This window comes from Sturnus vulgaris, chromosome 2 (assembly GCF_052056855.1).
Source record: "Sturnus vulgaris isolate bStuVul1 chromosome 2, bStuVul1.hap1, whole genome shotgun sequence".
Taxonomy (NCBI): Eukaryota; Metazoa; Chordata; class Aves; order Passeriformes; family Sturnidae; genus Sturnus; species Sturnus vulgaris.
The window spans coordinates 2,172,025-2,194,092 of record NC_142244.1 but is presented as its reverse complement, the minus strand read 5'-3'; the positions used below and the strand labels follow the sequence as shown (position 1 = coordinate 2,194,092).

The 22,068-nt window shown below is 37.5% G+C and overlaps 1 protein-coding gene across 2 annotated transcripts in view; it reads left to right on the top strand.

The window, feature by feature from the left end:
* Positions 1–22,068, top strand: part of CBLB (Cbl proto-oncogene B) — a 127,826-nt gene that overhangs the window by 46,718 nt on the left and 59,040 nt on the right. For both annotated transcript variants that reach the window (XM_014889718.2, XM_014889719.2), the window contains exon 4: positions 21,585–21,731. In XM_014889718.2, the coding sequence (XP_014745204.2) occupies positions 21,585–21,731 (147 nt within the window). The remainder of the gene's footprint in view (positions 1–21,584; positions 21,732–22,068) is intronic.

Genomic DNA, 22,068 nt, shown 5'->3' with positions numbered 1-22,068 from the left:
ACAACAACCTCTGTAAGGCAAGAGTAACTCAGTGATTTTAAATAGAGAGGAAAAATCATCCCAAATATAGAATTTTACAGAAAAATCGTATATGAAAAAGTAAAATGCTTCTAAACAGAACTTGCAGAAACCAGTATTGACTAGAGTGGCTCTCACTAAGCCTGTGTCAAAATTTCTATTAGATGCCTCTGTTTTGAGGGATTCTGCAGCTTGCTAGTTAAATTGTAGGGGAAAACAATTTGCTCATATTTTTTTCTGAAAAAAACATTAAATAAAAAATTAATTTGGTGTTCTGAGTATTATGCTGGAAAATATAAACCCCAACACCAGGCAGCCAAATCAACCTCTGCTCCCCAACACAAAAGAAACTCCAAACCGACCAACCTAAAATCCAGACCTTTATTTCCAGTGAGATCTGTGAATGGGCTGTTATGTTGGGACAAAACCCCTTTTACATCAGCCGAGGAGCTCAATTACAAAACTGCGCCCTGAAATATAATGGCATTAAATGATTTCCTGTGTGGCATGTGCAAAAAAAAAAAAAAAAAGTTGCAGCCAGATGTAAATATTGTTTTGAAACTTTAATATCACCTGATAAATCACGTGTGGAAGAATCATCATACAGAGTTTTGATGCATTTTGCATTTTTTCTGATGGCTTTGTAAAGTTTCTCCATGCAGAAAAGAGTCTGGAAATTGTGTGCTTACTTTTCACGGAGAATGTATTGTTTCCTACCTGCTTGAATTCTGACCCTATTGAATTGGGTAGAAATTGCTGTTCATTCATTGTGGTGAATAATTATGAGTATGGAAACTGGTGCTGATTTTGAAGCAGGAAAATTTGGAACATGCTGTTCACAAGAAAAGGAGATTTGATACAAATCTCACTTCTGGGAAGTTCTATGGTTTTGCCCCTTCTAGAGGACAGATTTTTCCCTATAAGTTTCATTTGAGCAGAAGTCTAATCTTAGTGATGGGAGAGTTCAGCTGAACAAAGTAAATGCAAAAATTCCACACTTTAAAATAGGAAGTGTTGGATATCAGTAGAATAAGCAAGTATCTGTTCTTCATAAGGTTATTTCCATCTTGCAGGTAATCTTAGAGTAAGTAGCATTGTTCTTTAGTTCTTCAGCATTTGGGTTATGTTTTGTGTTAAAAATAGTAAATACTTAAAACAAAATACTCAACTTCGCATCTATATGCAAAGGAGAAATTCTTTCATGCAAACTCATGGTTTTATATTTGACTACTTTCCTGAAAAAAGAAGGGGAGTGCTGGAAGTTGCAGCGGACTTCATGATGTTATATGTTTCTCCCTTTTAAGGGTCTGTCTTTTTTTAGAGCAAACTTTAATGCTATATAAACTCTAGAATATCTCAGCCCTTATCAAAATCTGATGTTTGCCTTCTGGATTTGATACTCTCATGCATAACATCTTTAGATACTTTACTTTAGATAAAAGCTACAGATGTAATTATATTTATAGTTCTGTGTATTTGTGTCATAGTTACATTCTGAGATAATGCAGTGTTTTCAACAGATGCTGAAATAGCTTTGTGCTTTTGAGAGTAAATATTCAGGTTCTTATACTGTAACATTTCTGGTAGTTTTTTATTAGAGAAGGTGCATGCTGCATTGTTTCTTGCCTTCTATTTAAAAACTCAGTCTGTTCTTCCTTTTCTCTTTTTTTCTTGAGTACATATGCTGGTATTCACAAGTGATATATTTTCTTTAACAGAAATGAACATCATAGAAGGTTGAGTTGAATTAACAGTAAGTTTTTCATGCAGGTTAACTCTGGTCTTTTTAGACTTTTTAATTGGTCAAGCACTTACACAGTGGCTGAGTTTCACTGTTGTCTGTGAGCCTTAAGAATGTTCTTGAGTTAGATCCCTGGTGACCAACTCACCCTAGATTTCCATTCTAACACTGATGGCCATTTTTGTGTTCGTTAATAAAACGAGCCTGTGCTCATTGTGTGATCCCTAGGGCTCATGGTGTGGTATGGCATATCCTTGTAGGACATGCCTTCCCCTAAAGACAGGGAGAGCTGATCCACTGGGTCTGCTGGGAATGGTCTCCCATGGGAGGTGTCACCCAAATGGCACCCGAGTTGTGTGGCAGAAGTCTGGAGGGGCTGGGACAATCATGGCAAGGCACCTGCCTGCAGCTAGGAGTGCTTGTGGCCTGGCCCTGTTTTATTTCCTATTACAAGGAAATGCACACAAGCCAGTGTCTAGTCAGGGCTTCTGAACTCTTGTTAAAAACACGTCTTTACCTTCACTTTCTCTTACAATTGGGGAAGCAAACATTGGCCACGTATCTGCTGTAGAATATGGCAAAGATGGTTCAAACTGTTCATTTTAACACCCTAGTTAAAACAAATTCTTACTGTCCTGCCACGTGTTGCTGCACAGAGGTTCATGAACCCCTTAGTTAAGCTATTGACATAATAATGGTCTTTTGTGAAAGAAGCAGCCAAGACTGTGCTGAGTTGAGGGCTTAACTGGAATGGGTTGTTCTCCCTTTCTGAGGAGCACTGCCCAAGCTGAGACCCTGTTTGAGGCAGGCAGCAGCAGCAGCAATGCATGTGCTGCCTGATCCTGCCTTTTCTTTGAGGTGCTTTGGCTGCACAGAGCATGAGAATTATTTATGGTTAGTGCAAGGGAAAGCTTGAGGGGAAGTTCCTGAGGGAACAACGTGTCTGATGCAAGGTGTGTAAATGTATTATTGGTGTCTGATTGTGATATGCACCTTAGAAGTCTTAATTACAACTGAGAGCATGAAAGCAGGTGTGGGACTGGGGGCAACACTCAAAATATGACTGGAGTCTGAGACGTTTAAGAAACATGTCCACTTCACTTTGGTTTACAGTGTTGGAGGGGAAGTGGCCTGCTGTTCTATCACAGAAACACAGAATGGTTTAGGTTGCAAGAAACTTCTAAGGTCATCAAGTTCACCGTTAACCCAGCACCACCTTTTAAGCTAATGGCTGATTATATATAAATATATACATATTTTCACATGTATGTGTATCTCAATGCCCTTTGGTACCAAAAGGCATACAGGACAAAACTAGCTTATTAGTTATATATAGATAGCTGATAGTTACTCACTCCTACTTGTAGCTGAAAAATACCTTTCAAGTCAGCTGAATAAATGTTAAAATTAATGCAAGTAATCTAAAGAAAATACCAAAGGGCAGAGGTGAATGTGGTAGACTATGCAGATAATATAAAATTAGGAATAGAAGAGAATGTTATTTTTGTTAGGTAATGTGCTAATGTGACATTTACCATGCAGAAACAGCGGCTGTTTTTATGACACGGGTTTCAATTAAATCCCATCATACATCGCATATGTTCTTGGTATTATGGTTTGTATGAATTTTGTAATAAAAGGATCACCTTGTCCTGTGTAATGAAGGATAACTAATACCATGTCTTTTGTTCTCTGTTGGAGTAATGTTTTGCCAAGCTGTGCTGTCTCCAGAGGGTGAATGATGGTGTGCAAGGGGTGGTAAGTGCCCCAAAGGTATTCCAGAACAAACACTTATTCTGAAACTGTTTCAGGAAGCCATACCTTTCCCCTCACCACAAGCTGAAACTTTTTCAGACATGGAGAAAACTAATCCCAGGAAACCTGTATGAATAGTGAAGCTTTGGATGAGGAATTCTTCAGTTGAGAAAATATTTTTGGTCTTGGTTTTCAGCTTTCCTGTTACTATCCTTAGAGGGACCTTGTTACACTTTCAGTGTATTATAATGGAAGGTAATCATTATAAAAGTCAGTAGTTCAGGACTAATAATTAGGACAAGGATTTGTTACTTGTTGTCAGAAGACAGATAACAAATTGTGGAATAATACTTCTTGTAACCTCTTTTTTAAATCCCTGTTATATGACAGGAGCAAGATTTTAGTTAATAGTGCTGGGTGCTGCAGGCTGTAGTCCTCTATGAAAAGAGAGTTTCTGGTTTTTGTTTGAATCTATATAGATAGCTTTGCTATTGAGAGATGGTGGGAGATGCTGATGAGCTGATGGAAAGCTGTTGTGAGATATTTGCTTCGCATAAAACTGGCAGAGGCAGGGTACCTGCAGTGAAGTTGTTTGTCAGACAAAATCAGCATAACCCTTGCCTGAGGTTGCCTCATAGTTCAGCTCATAAAATTAGAGATCTCTGTTTGAATTAGGAATTTATAATACAGTAACTAATGCAAATTAACTCATGGATCTAAGACACATCTCTTAATTTTGGAGATGAAGTGTTTGTCCCTTAATGCTTAAACTGATGAACTTAGAGATCTTGTGGTTCCGATTAAAGTAGCGTCACTTTAAGTTCTGGGCGTGGGAGTGAGTCCTTGCAGTCTGAGAAATTCTGAGTGATTTGCCTTCAGTGACACATATTGGTGTTTGTAAGCCCTGTAACAGCAAGTCGCATGGTGATTTATCTTCTGTGTCTCAATTATCTCAGGATTTTCCTGAATTTGCAGGTTGAAAGGTCTCAACTTTACGATGTCACAGAATGCTGTCAACCCTAAGTCAAGTTTTATAAATGCTTCTTTCTAGTGTTTATCTGACAACTCTTTGATCCAAAGCTTTTTTAAATCTTTAAATTTGAGACAAAAATATTAGTCTGGGTTTGTTTTAAAGAGAAAGTTGTCGAGCAAGCAGAGCTAAATTTCTGGTTTATCCTGAGTGGATATATTTGCAGTTCTTAGGTTTGTGAGATAGGATACATCTAGGCAGTAAAAAGTCAAAGACTATATTAAAATGTGCTGTGATGTAATAATTCTTGAAAGGAAACATAAATGTATATGATTTTATAATTTTTTAAGTCAAGGGAGATATTTTTCTATGACAATCCTATTACCTGTAGAAAAAGCATAGTTTTAGATCCAAAGGCATTTAGTGCTGGGTTTTGGGGGTTTTTTTTTGGTGTGGTTTTTTTTGTTTTTGTTTTTGTTTTTTTAATGTTGTTGTAGCTTCTCAGTGGGCCTTCCTTTCAGGAATTTTCAAAAATAAGCACTCAGAAAGCTAGGTAGAATTTAGGCCATCTATTCTCTGAATGTAGCACCAGATTTGTAGTGGGATGAACATGGTTTTCAGCCAAGACTTGTTTACAGCAGGATCCACTGAGTTCTGTGGATTGAACGTGAAAATTACTTCAGTACAGCTTGAAAGCTCAGGTTTCCCATGTACAAGTGGAGTGGATGTTTTTACTGAATGCTTCCAGGATCTCTTGCTCTCTCCTTCTGCCACTGGCCTTGATGATAAAAATAATGTTGTGTTTAAATATCCATTGTAGAGGAGCTGACTGTGAGTTGTATGAGGATGAAATGGTGCTATAGGATCATGGCATTGAACATGTTGGCCCTGAGCCACAGGGAAGCAGCACCTCTGTACTTACTTGCAGCTGTACAGAGCTGGAGTTGCTGTTTTACACTTGTAGGTGCTTAATTTGCACAGGCACAAGTGTGGAAAGCTGGAACAGCACATGACAGACTCAAATCCCCAGCCTGCAGCAGAATGTCTGTGACCTCCCAGCACCTGCCCAGAGGGTCATGGCTGTTTCAGAGATCCTCTGCAGTGTTAATGTTCTCCATTTTGACTGATTAAACTTTGTAGTTGAGGGCTCAACTTTGGCCGGCAGGAAAAACAATCTCCCCTCTTTGAACACGTTCCTATAGCTTCATCATCATTCAAATTTACCATTAAATGAGCTGAGAGTTTAGATAAGAAATTATTTATTTAGCATTGCCCTTTCTTCCAAAAGAAGCTATGTTGTCCCTGTGCCATTTTCCTTAAACATACTGTTAAAAACATTTAAAGGAAGCTAAAGCAGACTCTTCAGAATTAAGTACTTTAAAAACATTTCCTTATTTCCACAGCTGTGATTCTTTGAGTAATGTTGCAAATTCTAGCCTAGCTCTGTCCGAATCCAAAATTATTTAGATTGTTCCTAACACATACTAAGGGCTTGCTTTTGGAAAGAAATAACTTTCATATTCTCCTAAGAGAGTTATGTACAGCCAGTGTGAAAAGTTGATGAACTGCTCAGTGTTAGTACATTGTTGCTGTTATTACCAGACTCTTTGCAGCCAGACTGTAGAGAAAGCAAGAAATGGAAAAATCAAATTGAGAGTTATTCTTCACATATTTGTGCATTTTGACTGAAATAATTTTTTCAGATATATTGAGGTCTTAGCTATTGAAATCAAAACTTACTGTGCCTTCTTAATCATGAATCTTCTGTTACTAGCAAGTAAGCCTGCTGTGAATCATATGTGCAATTAAGGTGACTAAACCTGGAGGAAAATGTGGACTATAAAGTTCTGAAGGAAGAATTACAGACATAAATTTTGCACTTTTCATTTCTACCTTTTCATCATTTTCTCATTTTCAGCTTTCAAAGGGTTTTATTTTATCCTCCTTTAATCCCCAACTTTTAAAAATAGGTTTTTTAATGTCGTGCTCACTTCCTCCTTCTGTGGTTTTTTCTCTCAATACCTTCTCTAGATCTCTTGACCTTTTAATTAACATCACTTATGGCAAAAGTAAAGTTTCTTCTGGCTAGCTTATCTTTTAATATTCTGGATTTAAGCAATGAGTCACTATGACATACTAGCCCGGCCTTTTAATCCTCAAGCTCTCAGGAGAAGTCTTGGGGAATTTCTGTATTCAGGATATTAACATAGAGTAAGGTTCTTTCTCTTCCTAAATGTTTACCAGTGGGCTTTAGACTGGTATGAGCGCATTAATGCAACACACTGGATATTTCATGGTTTGCGTCAGTCTTTTCCATGGATGCACATTCTGTAAGAGAATGCTCCATGTCAGACACTACTTTATCTTCTGTACTAAAGAGGGGTCTCTCCCTTGTGGGGCTGTGGAATGTGGCTTGGTGGGTGGGAAGCAAGAAGCTCCAGGATAGCTATTCGGCCTTTGCCTTCTCTCTTTCCCCCTTCCTGCCTGTCTCTCACAGTCTTTCCTTTCTCTTCTCTGGGAGCCAGATGAAAAATTTACTTTTAGCCATTAGGGAATAGGAGGAGTGAAGGAATACTGTGGGACTTCTGGTGGAAACTGGTGTACAGGATCTTGCTTTTTCTGGGAAGCTGTCCAGGGACAGGACAAGCTGTGTGGGGACTTGGGGCACAAAAACTTTTCAAGAACTCTTTTTGCTGATGCAGATTGAGAGGTTTTTCAAGTTTGCTGCGCAAGCAATACTGCGCCAGTATTCTCTCGTCTAGTTAGCTGTAATAGTTCTTTTTTTGGTAATGATCCTTTTTCAGTCACTAGAGGATAGAGGCTTTGTAATTTGTTTGACTGTAAGAGCCAACAATAGCTATTGATCACAAGTATATCTTATAGTAGCTCAGATATGGCTTATTACAGGAATAGGATTTGTCATCCACTTCATGTCAGATGTCTCTTACGTGGGATGAAAACTCCTGATATAGATGAAAGGATTTCCAGTGCCAAATACACCACACCGAGTGAAGCTTTTCATCAAGGGTATTTCAAACTGTGCCAAACCCCAGCAGGTTACCTGCCGTGGTAGCTGGGTGCTCTGAGCATCCCACAGGTGGAAGGAATGCAATTTTATTTTTCCAGTTCTGTTTCCCTTCAGATCTAAACGTCTAAAATGTCTCATTATTCAAAGTATCAAAGGGTAATAAAAGACATGGTGTACTTTGGTAGTTAATGCTCCTTTCCTATCCCAAGATGGCTGATCTGAAAAAACAGGAGTGGGAATATGGTTTTGACTGTGAATATTTTAGCATGATGGCTCTCAAGAGCATATTTATATATTTAATTTAGCTACAACATTAAAGTAATTCGAGAAATTGGAGTGTTGGGTCCACAAACTAAACCACACTAAAGATAGTATAATTTCATATAATCTTTATATAAGTATTTTCAGATGGTGAGGATATTTACTGCAGTGAGTTTAAGGATGATTCGTGAAAAAAAGAGTAATTAGAAATTTGCAGCTGGATGTCTTAGTATCCAGAGATTTTTGTTCGTTTGAATTTCTGTCTCCTTTTCTTACTTGATTTGGTAGCAAGAGCTGGAATGCTTCGGTGTTTGAGAGAAGAACAGTATTGTCTTTGAGTTTACATTCCTGTTTCAAAGCAATTTGTTTTCAGAGACTGATGGATTGTTCCAGGAATCCATAATTGCATAAAGTGTTTACTTTTGCAAGTAGCAAAGTGAACTGTCTTGCTAGGCAAAACTGTACAAGTGTTGTCTCAGGGGAGTAAACTCTTAGGGTGTGACTCCTGGAACCTTCATGCCTTAAAAATTATTTTTACCAGAAGGAATTTTAGTGAATTTTGCGTCCAGTTGTGATTCTATTCATGTGTATTGTTTTAATGACCTGCATGTGATAAAATTTAGCAATAAGTAGAACATAGAGATTTTCACACTGGTGCTCAGAATTTGGAATTTTCCACTGCAGCTGTGGTGTAGTAACCTTTTCTCTTTGGACACTTGCCCTCTGTGAGCCCCTTCATCTAATTTTAGGAATGCTATCTTACTTGGCTTTCACTGTTGGAGTTGATTATCTTGGAAGACATCTGTGATTCAATTTTACCACCAGCCCTCTTAACACTGCTCACCTCTCCAGTGTTGGCAAGTACCCTTCTAGTTCTTGTTGCAGCTCTCATTTTAAAGCACAGAGCAGGGCTCTGCTCCTGATCAACCCTGTTACTTCTCCCAATCTTTGCTTCATGCAGTGCTGTTCCACCTCCTGCCCTTTCCTGGTGTTGCCAGGCCACTCTCCTGGTGAAACATCTAGCCACACTCATGATACAGGCTGTGATGTGGGCAACTTCAGCTTCTTCATCTCAGTTATGGGAGTGAAAAAGAATGATTGTCAACAGTAGGATGCTTCCATTCACCAAGGCATCCAAAATTAATTTATGAGCGATCAGATAATAGAAGTTCTGTGCAGTCAAATTGTATGAGTGAAACAAGCGAACTTAAGAGCTTTGGGGGTAGCCTATGAACCATGTGCTTTAGCTCTTAAGTACTCTATGTTGTTTTTATGACAGAAGCTGATCTTGAATCATTAGAGCAATTCTTGTTTTCAGTGGTGAGAATAAGGAGATACCGAAGGAAGAAGAAATGGGGCAATCATGTATCATTTAGTATGTTTCCCTAGTACTCTCAGCATTTGGCCGTTTTTAGCGAAGGGATTTCCTGAATCTGTTGTGCTTTGTTACTCTAGTAACCTTCGCTGAAGCAGCTCTTCCTGGTGTTTTCCCAGCTTCCCCTCAAACCTATTTAAACTTGCCTCCTCAGTATCCTTAGGCAACAGCTTCTGTGGATCAGGGGTTTTTTGAACTTGCTTCCTGTCACCTTCACTAAATGTTCTGTTTACTGTCAGTCCTCATCCATCTTCCTTATGTCGCTTGCAATTTGTAGATCTCTGTCAGAGTTCCTCTGTGATTACTGATCCAACGTGAAGAGTCCCCACCAGTTCCTCCTCAGTTTGCAGCCATTTCTTACCTTTAGTAACCTCACTTGTCTTTCAGTGTATCTCTTATATATCTGGTTTGATAATAGGCGACTGTGTTTCTTCGTGGTGGCATAATTATATTTTCTGTGGTTTTCCTCCCTTCTTTTGCTAATAATTCATAATACTTGATGTGGGATTTTATTGCTGATGAGCATTGAATATATATTTTCATGGAATTACATATCATAATTGAAAATTTTGCTTCTGAGTGACAATAGACAGATCAGAGCCTGCCATTTTCTACATGGGGTCAAGGTTTTTTGTTCAAATACATTATGCCTTCATGTATATTGAACTTCATCTGCCATTTTTATTGTGCAGTCAGTCTGCAGCTATTTGCAGTTATCTGTCAGCCTTACAGCCTTTGAATAGCTTCATATTAAAAAAAAAAAAAAAAGCAGATCGGGGTATGCATTTCTTCATTGATTATTGTACTTTACACTAAAAAAAGGAAAGTAATTTTTTGCAAATAACTTCTCAATCTTTTCTTATTCTATTCTCTTCCTTTTCATGGGAGATAAAGAGTGAAGAACTAAAATGCTTGCTTTTGATTTGTATTGTATGGACAGCTTCTGTTTGGAGATTTGATATCAGTACTTCCTGAAGGCAAAGATTTCTGTGTCTGTTTACGTGGAAAACACACCTGTCTGTCTAGCTATATCCTTGTGGGTTTTAGTGCCTGCTTTTACTCTCCAAGTTACTGATGCAAATATTTCAGCCAGTTCTACTTTTTTCTAATTAGTGTGAAATCACACATCTTACTATAAAATCGCTTAGACTTTGACTGAGATCTGCTGTGTGTTCTGTTGATGCCAGATTATTCCTAGCTATCCTGTTGGGTACACACTGACCTGATCCTCAAGTAAGTAAGTACGTATAGCATCATTTCAAGCGGCATTTTGGAACCAAGGATTTGATTTTTCTCTCCCTGCTAGGAGCAGATAAAGTTCCTAATGCAATGTGGCAGCAATGTATCTGGATTTAAATGCTTTAGACGTGCTCCTCATATGCAGGAGGACAGGTGACTGAGTGCCTCAGGGTGTATGTGAAAGGGAATAGGGTTCTTTACTGTTTTGGCCAGAAATGGCAGTTTTCTTCTCTCAGTGAAAGTCACTTTACGGTCTTTCAGTAAATAAAACCCCAGTGATTATTCTGAGACCCACATACAGTTTCAGTACTTCATATAGCTTACTTGGTGTATTTTTGTGCCATTTGTGTGACACTGCTTAGCTATGGGACATAGATTTCTGTTACCTGAATGTTGCAAAATAGCTGCATCTCAGCTCTAAGTAATGTTTAAATCATTCTCAGTGAATGATTTCAGGTGGATTTGATTAGAGTGCATCTGAGGAAATGGAAATTTTTATTATATGTTTGATAGAAATTCAATAACTTGATGTGGTTTGAAGGCTGATTATTATATTTTGATAGGTTATGTAGCTCTCACTTGGATTTCCATTTTGAATAAATAACATGTTTCCATGTGGTCTAAAATACTCTTAGAATGGTTTAGTGACAATGCTTAGAATGCTGTAATGACAGCGTCTGCTCACATGGAATCTGATTTCAGGGCTTAGGGTCAAAATTCTTATGTATTTGAAGGTCTGTGAAAAAACAAAGTGTAAAGTTGGGTAGTTGTTCCACTCATTTAATGATGAAACTTTTGACAGGAAGCTCCATAGCATGAAGAGAGGGTTAGTTTTTGTAAAACAATTCTGCTTCTGATGAGAGGCTCCTATCAGTGCCACAGAACATATAAATATTTGTGATGATGCACAAGAGGCTCAAAAAGTAAAATCCAAAGACTTTTTCTAAAGTTGAATTCTAGGGCAAAATGTGCAGCTCGGTATTCTCTCTTGATCAAGTGTCAGACGCAGCTTCGCCAGGAAAATTCCTTTTTGGCCAGGCTCTTAGGAATGCTGGGACAACTTGTTGGCTTGCACTCATTGGAAATCATGTGTGACACAGCAGGTACTAAGCACAGGTTACAGCAATTTTAAAAATACAGCAGTCTTAATACTTCTATACATTCCTAATGCAAGAAAGTGGATGTTATTTTAAAACTTCTCTTTAGATCCCTTACCTGCATTAGAAGATCTGATTAGTAAGAATACTACTGTACTTCTTACAACTCGAACAGATAAAAACAAAATCATAACTGAATAGGTGAGATCTCAAAATAATTGTCAGGAATAAGATTCTGTGTGTAGCCATGGTTGATCCCCTTTGGATTTGTACATTTTGGTTGTCTCTAAATACAGTATGAGATTTTTTTTACACCGTGGCTCTGTTGCCTGTCTAGGCCTGAATGCATAGGAGAGATGCTCATTAGATAGCAGAGATATATTTTTTCCTGTTGTTTAATACATCTCCTTATAGTTTAATTTTTCATGCTGGTCAAACTTTTCTGTGAAAGTGTTGTTTTTTTCTCATGGGCTTTCCTATGCTGCTCTGCATTATCATACCTTGTAAATAAAGTTTCTCTGAGTACAGTATTGCCATCTATTTCTTTCCATCTCCCTTCTCTAGCTTCTCTCTTCTTTGCTCTTGAATCAAACAACTCATCTTTCTGAGTTCATTGTGGGCTTTGCTGAGAGAAATGGGGAATAATTTTCTTATTCTATCCTCTTTGGTGTTAAAAGCTCCCTATGTAAGAATTAAAGTTGTGCCTCATAGCTGCAGGCTAGCTCAAACTTAGATTTTGTCTGCAAGTGTTTCATAGGTTTAGTCAAATACCATGAGCTCAGAATTCAGATCTGAGAATTTTGAATTTTGTTTTGGGGCCCTCCTGGATAAGATTTCCCTCAGTTTTATTATTTAGCCAAACCTGTGTCAGTCTCACAAAGACTACTGGGAGGCACATATGACCCAAGGGCCATTTCCTGTTAAATACAAAAAATGGATTTAGGTACTTGAGAACTATATAAATGGGAAAAGATGCATATGGATATTAGTTTGCCAGAAGTCCCTAAGTCAGAAAGAAGCATTTACCAGTCTTTCTTTCAGAAATGGCAAAATTGTGTCACAAGATTTTTTCCACAGTCATTTAGTGTGATGAACAGTCGGCCTGAAAAATTTTGGGTTCTCTTTGTAGCAATCAGAAAGATTTGTTTTCATAAAAAAAATTATACTGTTGCAAAATTGGGTAGGTTTTGAATTTAAAGTACTTTTTGCCTGTCACTAAGAATGCTCATGAATCTCTTTTTAGTTTATTTTGCTTAGAAAACAGCATAACAGCATGTTTTAAGGTGAGATAATAATATGAATAAAAAGCCCTGGAAGAAGAAGCCTGAGTACTTGTTGTGGACTAGTTCTGTGTGGAAAATCAGCTCTGCAAAGTAGAGAAGTGAAGCATAATCAGTTTGCTGGTCAGATGGGAGGCAGACCTGCACAGGAAGAGAATTGCTCAGGATGCTGCATGACACACATGCTTTGTTGGTATTAGCACCTCAGAACCACTAAGTTTCCTGAGTTTTTGCAAGACAGCAAATTAGATGAGGCATAATACAGAGCTAAACCACTTTCCTTTGCTCATGCATGGTTGCTGTCAGGGAATAAGCATTTAGCCATAGCAGTGTCTCCTTGTGCCATCCCTGGCCTTTGGCTGCTGTGTTGGCTGTGGCAGGATTTGTGCCAAATTCAGCCTCTTACCCCTTCTGGAGTCACTTGAATTGGTCCATGTAGAAGGGTGTCTTCTTGCACACAGCTTTGCTTGGCCCAGCACAGATGTCCTCTATCCATGATGCAAAGCATCTTCAAACTAAGTGATCCTTACAAGAACTACGAGGAAGGTGGTTATATGGGGAAATATTAGCACCCTTTGGTAGCATCAGTTACACTTCCAGCAGATGGAAAGTATGAATAATAGTAGTGACCTGACTTTGCAATGTAATTCAAGGTGTTTACTGGCCTAATCAGGTACTAAAAAATTATACCAACCACACCTCTGTCTTTAAGACTTGGCCTATTTTGGCCATGTGATGTTTTGAATATCTCTTCCACTTGAAGTCTTTGGAAGATGGTGAAAGGATGCTAATTCAGACTTCTCTGTTTCACATTAATTCATTCATGTTTTTAACAAGTTTTATGTATTTGTGTGTTCAGTGAATTAATTCAGCTTTTCAAAGACTGAGTTACTAAGTTACTGTTGTTCCTGGGGAATTCTGTGACTACTTCAGTTTCATTTGTACATACAGATATTAGGCTTTAGACTTAGGTCAGCGTTCAGTTAAATAATACTGGACCATTGTAGACAAAGATGTCTATGGGAGGAGGATGGAGGAAGCAAACACTGCTTGAATAACATGTTGATACTGATGAGTGAAACCACAGTGCAAAAGCACCTGATTGTTACGAAGTAGCAAATAGAACAAAATAGCCAGGGTCCAGCTCTGTTTTTAAATCTCTGTATGTGTTATGTTAAGGATGTTATATCATGCATTTTGTAAGGATGATCTAGTAGGTCCATTGAAAGTCTTGCTAGTAAAATCAATAAGTCTGTTAGCTCTTAGTTTATGTTGCTACTTAAGATGTTATAGGATTGACTATCCTTCACAAAGTGTTTGCTCTTGTAAGTATTCAGATTAGTTTTATACAAATTTCTTTCAGAGTAGCATTCTCTAGAGAATTTTTATTTGTAACCTCTATCCTTCTGCATAAGTAATTAGAGATAATAATTATGGGCAAAATTATTAAATCTTTAGCTTGTCAACACACCTCTTAATTTTGGATGACTCACGTTTTGCTTTATGCAGACTATGTTCTCTTTGTTGCTTCTTACTCCTGCCAGCACTCCTTAGGTTTTTATTTCATGATTATATTTGTTACCTCATGTACCAGAGGACTAGTGAGGAAAGAAATTAAAATGGTTTAGGAGTGCCTTGAGACGTTTATCTGTGTGGCTAAATGCCCCTTGGACAGAACTGGAAGTAATGAGATTTTCAAAACTTGGACTGTAAAGCCTAAAGCCCAGCTGACAAGAGCTGTTCATGGTTGCTGCTGTATGGAGCATTTTTTTAGAAAAAAGCAAACATAATCCTTGGATAGAACTTTGCTGAAGAGATGTTGATGGCACAGTGACATGCCCGTTCACAAATGAAACTGCAGTGAGTAGAGAGACTTGTCAGTTTGTAGAGTGTTACAGATTGGCAATAACTCTGGCCTTCTTCCTTCCTTTGTGTTTATATTAAACTTTCTTAACTAAGCTGTTGTACATTAAGTTAATCTCTGTTTTTGTATAAATTGATCAGTAAATACCTATAAAATTGCTATAAAAGCAATGGCAGCTGATAAGCAATTTCAGAAGATGAAATGAAATTTTGAATTCTTCAAGTGTTGCTTTCTTCCATTTTGATATGTTTTTTAAAATACAAAGAACCACACTGCTGGCGAAATTTGGTGTATCAATGTAAAATGATTTCTAAGCAAAGAAAAAGATAGAGGAAAATTCAAGGTGACATTGGAATCAGCTTTTTGCTTTCCCAGTCATCCTTGCCCAATCCAAAGTCTGCCATTTCTTCTTTTCGGTATCCATTGTGAATAGCACAGGCTTGTGCCATATTCCTTGTATCTTTCATAAAGAGGTTGATGAAGAGCCATTCAAGGAAGGATGCTGCTTTCATACTTGAAATAAACCCAGCTCCTCCAGGACTCAAAGAAATGTAATAGTTGCCTCCAGTTAGTTTCTTACAATTTCATACTTGGTTTTTTTTATGCTTAATATATGATAGCTTTAGTTATTGGCTGAATCTTGCTGTGTTTAAGGCAGGTTTTTAGATTTTGTTTGTGGGCAGCTTACAGGTGAAGAATACTACAACACATGAAAGTTTAGTTTTATGTGCTCCTTCCATGAGTCAGTGGCACAAGTAGGAAATAGAGCTCATGATTATTCTTGGTCTGAGGGACATTTCATCCCAAGAATAGGTTCATATACTTTGGTCTCTGAACAATACTCTGTCCTTATACAGCTATTAAAAATAATCTGCACAGAAGCAGAGTTGATCTGATTGCCAAATATGATGGTAAGCATTTTTTCTCTCTGCAAGCGTGTTGACAGGAACCTTTTGTTTCCTTTGCTTCCTCTGAAGTGTTAAGGCATGCTCCATTGTTAAGATTGTCTGACTACATTCTACACCTGTAGACTTCTAAAAATGAAGTGCTGGGGAGAGGTTTGTTTTTGTTTGGTTGGGGTTTTTTTTGGGTTTTGTGGGAGTGTTATTGTTTTGGGGGTTGGGGGGAGGATTTTTTTTGTTGTGGGTTTTTTTGCTAATTCTTTTTCCTGTGTTTCCTGTCTCTGAAAAGGGAAGTTCTGTAAGAGGAAGGGGGGTGAATGAGTCAGAGTTATACTGGATTATCAAGAGTGAACCCCTATCAGCATGTATAATTTTTAGTCTTGTTCTTACGTCTTCTGGAGATCTTCAAAAATTCACATATTTCTTCAGATTTTTGTCTCTTCTGTATTTTGTCCTGGATTTAGTGCATTCCTATTTAGTCACTTACCGGTAGCTAATGGCAGAGGTGTTATTTATCAAGGGATTTTATGAGCAGCTGTGATTGTCCTCATGGTGGCAAAATAAAAATGGGAAATAATTTATAAAGAGCTTTTTTCACACAATGGAAATCTGAGTCACAAAACGTAAATTCTGAACTCTGGGAGAGTGGAGTGACACCTCAGAACACGGGTCTTCATTTCCCTCTTTTGTACCTGAATCACAAGACTCTTCTGTTCCTTTGGATTAGTAACATGTATTTTGTAGAATTCTTGTGTTTTACCGCAGTCGAGCATATGGATCAGGAATCTGTTTTGAATAGAACTAATTAAGTGAAATGAGCTCTGTACATATGCTTTGGATTTTGAGGCTTTAATATTTGGAGCGGATGGATTTTTAGAAGTCAAAATAAACAATTCACCTTATGAAATTCATATTTCAAACTTTCTTTCATCTTAGGTCTTATGCAGTTATGATTTGCAGTTTTGCCAGCTAAGAGAGCTGTGTTTGTATGATTATTCTATATTATGATCATGGCGGAATTAACTGTTATTTAAGAGTAATTTGGTGTACTTTTGTGAAAGATCTCTCTGGAAAATATTCTTAGTTGCCAAACAGATTTTATTCTAACTCTAAAGACTTTTCTGTACCGGGTAATTCAGTTATATATTATGAGCTTGGAAAGTTGGTGTATTGCAGGTGATTGTTTGACAAAGTGTATCAATGTGCATGCAGAAAGATTAAACACTTACTAAATGCAATGAAGAAGGAAATCCAGCAATAACCTAATTTTCAGAATGTCATGAATAACTACAGAGATATGCATTCTTCCAGAGTGGGTTTTTTTTTCATAAATATTTGTAGTTGTAAAAGGAAAATACATTTTTTCATGGGCATAATAATATGTAGGCATGAAAGTAAAAATTATATATACATGTAGTATGTAGGTAGATATAAACATGTTCAGGTTTTTGTAGGAGTAACAAGTATGTATAGTTAAAATGATTTTGTCTTGGTTATTGTCTCTGACATCCAGTAATTATGAAGGACCAGGGCGCAGATGCATGCTTTGCTTTGTGCCTTTATGCACAGATTCTCCAAATTTGGAGCTCTCGTAGCATTTTGCTCTCTTCATCCATGTACACAGGCAGTAAATGCAGAACTCCGGTATTCCTTCCACCTCATAATTCAGGCCAGTGGCAGAAAGGAGGTGACACTGCCTAATTTTCTGTCCAGTCCTGTCTGCTGGACTATACTGCCTTGCAGCAACTAAAATTAACTTCATACAGTGGTTACAATGTTGACACAGCCAAAAACTATCTGTGTTATTGCATGCTGATCATGCTTTACTTCATTTTTCAGTAGACCCAGGAGGGTAGGACTGCTTCAGACCTCCTACTACTCAGCTGCTGCTGCTCTTTTGGTTTGGCTGGGATGTTGTAGTATCTCCATTATCAAGCCCTGTTTTCACGTTTAATATGACTGGTATTTAATAAGTATTTAAAAAGTTATTAAATCTTTGCTGTATTCTCCAGTCTGACCCCACTCCTGACAGTTGAAGAGAAAATGGATTCAGAATATAGTAATTTGCTGAGAAGTGAAAAAAAAAAAAACCAACCCAAAATTCTTGTCTTCAGGCTTTGCTCTATTTAGAAATCTTGCTGATGAGGTATAACTTCAAAAGACAGATTAATTTTGAAATTAAAAAAACCCACATCTTTCTGATTAACCAAAAGATGCTTACTGATTCAGTAGATCTTCACAAGTTTATACAAAATAAAAATTCAGTTTCTAATGTTTATATCTTAGGTGTTCCAGGGTTGATTCAGACCATGTTCTTTCTTCATTAGATCTGTCATGTGCAAAAATGTTTGGCAACAAATCATAGACTATGACTGACAAAGTGGTACTTCAGAAATCAAGTTCTCCAAGGGATTTGACCTGTATGGCATTTGTTTGACTTGGTGAGAGGAAGGTAGAAAAATTTAAGCTTGAATTATAGGAAAAACATCAGCTAGGAGGTGTTGAGTAGGTTGCAAGTAATATGGACGAGACCTACACTGTGCATTACAAAAAATGTAGTTGATATAACATCATTTAGTATGAAAATATTGTTATATTTTACCACAATAACTGTTATATACTGGAGAATGATCTTCTTGGTTCACTTTTTCTATAAAGCAGAAAGCTAAGGTTTTTCTCATCAGCATGAAATCCCTTCTCTGCAGAGATACAGTGTCTGTGCTCTGTTCCACAGCTAAGGAAAGTTCCACCTCTAACTGGCCTCAAGTTGCCAGTGAAAGTATATTATAATTTTAAACTCTGAAGGCTCGGTGCTGAGGCATTAAAACCACTGTTTCTGTATAATTTGGATGGTGTTATTTATTTTGAGCTGTAGCTCCAATGTGATCCCTTAGGATATCTCCCCTGCTGGAACCCAGTGAGTCAAAGGGTCTCTGGAGCATGTCTCTATCTGTTCAGCTCTTCTGCTCCACTGGGCTGCCAGTGCAATTGTCCCTTTGCCACTACATCAGTCTTTGCTGTGACCAGGAGAAGAAAGCCTTTGTTACTGCAAGAGATGCAGACTGGTTTCTTTAGAGTCTCATGGTGGCAATGAGACCTAAAATAGGGGCTCATGGAAGCCAAAGAACTGTTCAATCTGAGAATTATTCGCCAAATTGATAAAACTTGATGGTTTTAATCGTTTTTTCAAATGAATAAGACTTAAGTACCTTGTCTTAAAATTATGAATGGAAATTAAGATGAAAAATTTTTGCCGCTGCTCCATCCTTCATATGGGGGAAAGAAGGGAGTCATCCTAAGTTGAAAAATGCATCTACACAGACTTCCAGGTCTGATAAAGTGGAGTATGTGCTTCTTGAGGTGTCCTGGGAAAGCCCTCTCCAAGACAGGAAAAGTACATTGCTAAAATGGTTAGACATCTTCAGGCAAGTGAAATGCCCAGAGAGGGAGAGTCGTTGGCCCACCCGGTGACATCATCTCTGCACCATAATTGTTGAAACAATTTCTGAAATCGGCGACCTTTGTACATCTGCCTCAAGAAGGTACTGAGATCTAGTATCACATAAGCATATCTGAGCAAAAATGGTGCAGTGTGTGCTTTGCTGCTCTAAAAAAAAATATGTAAGTGAAAAATTGAGACATGACTTATCATGGCTTTTTGATACGAAAGAGAGAATGGTCTCATAGAGTAAGAATCAAAATTAAAGAAAAAAGCAGATATCCTGCATATAAAATTACCAGGCATTTGCCATCTCTTGGTATTTGTACATACTGTGATATATATTCAAGCATAGAGAAGCTTCTTACTGGTTTCAGGTTTTAACTTTGCCATCAGATAAAAAGAAGCTGTCTCATATGTTAAAATATTTTTTTCTGTTTATACAAATGCAAACAAAAAATAATTTTACTTTTCTCCTTCCCTTGCGATTTTGTACATTGGAACAAAAGTGTCCTGGTGCACTTAGTGCTGTTCTAAGGGGGAAGGAAGAGGCTTTGTGATTTAGATACAGCCATTTGGGTGCGTGTGTCTCCTGTGCATTTACTGCCCACATCCTAGCAGCTGCTGGTTCTGGCCATGTCCTGTGCAGCTGTGCCCAGCAGGTGTTGCCTCTGGAGGATAGGACCAGGCTGGCCCCGGGCATGGAAGTGTCCCAGATGGCACCTCTGTGAGACTCCATCCCTTACTTCACTGCCTCAGGAGAGCTCAGTGGATCCAGCAAGCTCACTAGGTGAATTTGTACCTGAGAAGAGCCCCTGCAGCACAGCACACTAATGTAGGACACTGATTGTGCTGCTCTGCTCAGACTTACACCGAGTCGTGTTCCCATCTGTCCCGAGTATAGAAAGCTGCCTGTTTATTCTGGGGTCTAGGGCAGACCGAGGAAGCCACATGAAAAAAAAGCTGTTGCTTGCTCCTCTGCATCAGGCTTGAGTTCTGAGGAGTAAAATAATAAAGAACACGTGTGTAATTAAGATACAAAGGAAATAGAAAGGGGGATAGCAAGGAACTATTGAGCATCATAATTACAGACATCTGATTTTACTGAAGGAATTAGAAGACTCTGAATGACTTAGCCCTATAGCCATTCTTAATCTTGAGGGGAGAGTGTATTCATTGGGAATTACTTTGTTTGTTTTAAATTACTTAGGTTTTCACAACAACTTTATCATCATTTTCTTGGTAGTAGAACCTATATCTGCATCATAGCTTTCACAGAAATCTCTATTTAAAAAAGTTCACAAATGTAGTTGAAATAATTACCACCTCGGTGCCAAACTGAGTGTTCTTTTAGGAAGACACCAGGAAATACTTTCAACTAAAATAAATATCTATCTTAATATTTCCATGTCGCAAGGAACTTATGAATAAGTTTGAATTTATTTAAAATACTGTCTTTAAGCAGTCAATAAATTATATAATTGATAAACATTTTAGTGTTTTTCATTAAATTGCTTGAGTAATTTTTAAGTAGTAGCTGAGGTGGTTAAAGCTGAATGGGCTTGACATAGATAGGACACTTCTAACACATTAAAATACTCCATTAGAATTCACAAGAATACAAATTCTTCATCAGATTCTGCTTGATCTCCTCTATTTTGTATATTAGCTTGGGAAATGGCCCTTTTTTTACTGCAGGGAGTATCAAGGAATCTCCAGGCATGAGCTCTCATAAAGTTTACTTCTTTCTTTTCTCCTCTCCTCACCATTTCTCACAGATCTTTCCCATACAAAAGAATTATTTGCATTTTAGGATTCTTTATTCTTTGCACTATACTAGATGAGATTTCTATGCCAAAAGCTAAGTAATTTTTGAGTAACTGATACAAGCCTGGATAACATATGGAAATGAGATGATAGCAAAGAAGCTTAGGGGTTTTTTGTTTCATTTTTTGTTTTGGTTTGGTTTTTTGGTTTTTTGTTTAAAACAAGTTAGTTTTTTGTTTGTAATGTGCTAGTGAAAGCAAGTTTTAACTGGAGAGCCTTTGAAAGGAGAATAAGAAGTAGGTAAAGTAAAAGAAAGCTGAAAAGAATGAAAATAATAAAACTATCATAGGAAAAAGGAGTAAATTTAGTTCTGTGCTGTGTTTATATTTCTAGAACCGGACTGAAACAGGTTTGTTGTCACATACAAAACTATAATTTTAGATTTTTGAGTGTGGGGTAGTTTTTCGGTTTACTTTGTTCATTGGGGTATTTTTTAAATGTATGAGCTAATTAGTATAAATTTTTGCTTCTGCAATGACTAAATGAAATAGAAAGACACAAGTGTAGTGCACGAGAAATGTATCTGAATATGCAGTTGAGAACTCAGATTTGTTCTGCTGCCAAAAAGTGGTTTTATATTCATGGAGACTCATGTCCTTAGAAGTCCATGGAAACACAAACGACTGATTTGTATTTCCTTGTGTTTTCACTTGAAAGCTCAGTGTTTTTCTTGTGTCACACAGTGATTATCACACAAATATACAGGATACATGAAATACTGAAAGATTGATTAAATTTATTAAATTCAAAGGATTTGATGTGGGTTTTTTTTCCTATTCTATCTGCAGGAGAAACCTTACAAAGCTGTCTCTCATCTTCAGCCACATGTTAGCAGAAATCAAGGCTATTTTTCCAAATGGACAATTCCAGGGTGATAACTTTCGCATCACCAAAGCCGATGCTGCAGATTTCTGGAGAAAATTCTTCGGAGATAAGTAAGTAACTTTTGTAAAATCCTCAATTCTTTCCAATCATAAGCATAAAAAAATGAACTTTTCAAAAATACAGATAAGAGTTGGTGGGCGTTTTGAAGATAATTTCTCATCTAAGTCTTTAAATTAGCTGAAATTGCTGAGTTCATTGTAAGCGGGTATTTTTTTCCAATGCTGTAAGTTGCTCAAAGGTGGTTCTATCAAGGGTACTTAAGTTCAGTCTTACTGTAAGAAATGTATTTGTTCTGTTATAGGGTAAAGATAGTACGTTGCTTTCACAAAATATATGGCAAATCATGTCATTTCATATTAAAAATGTATATTCTACAAACAAAAACTC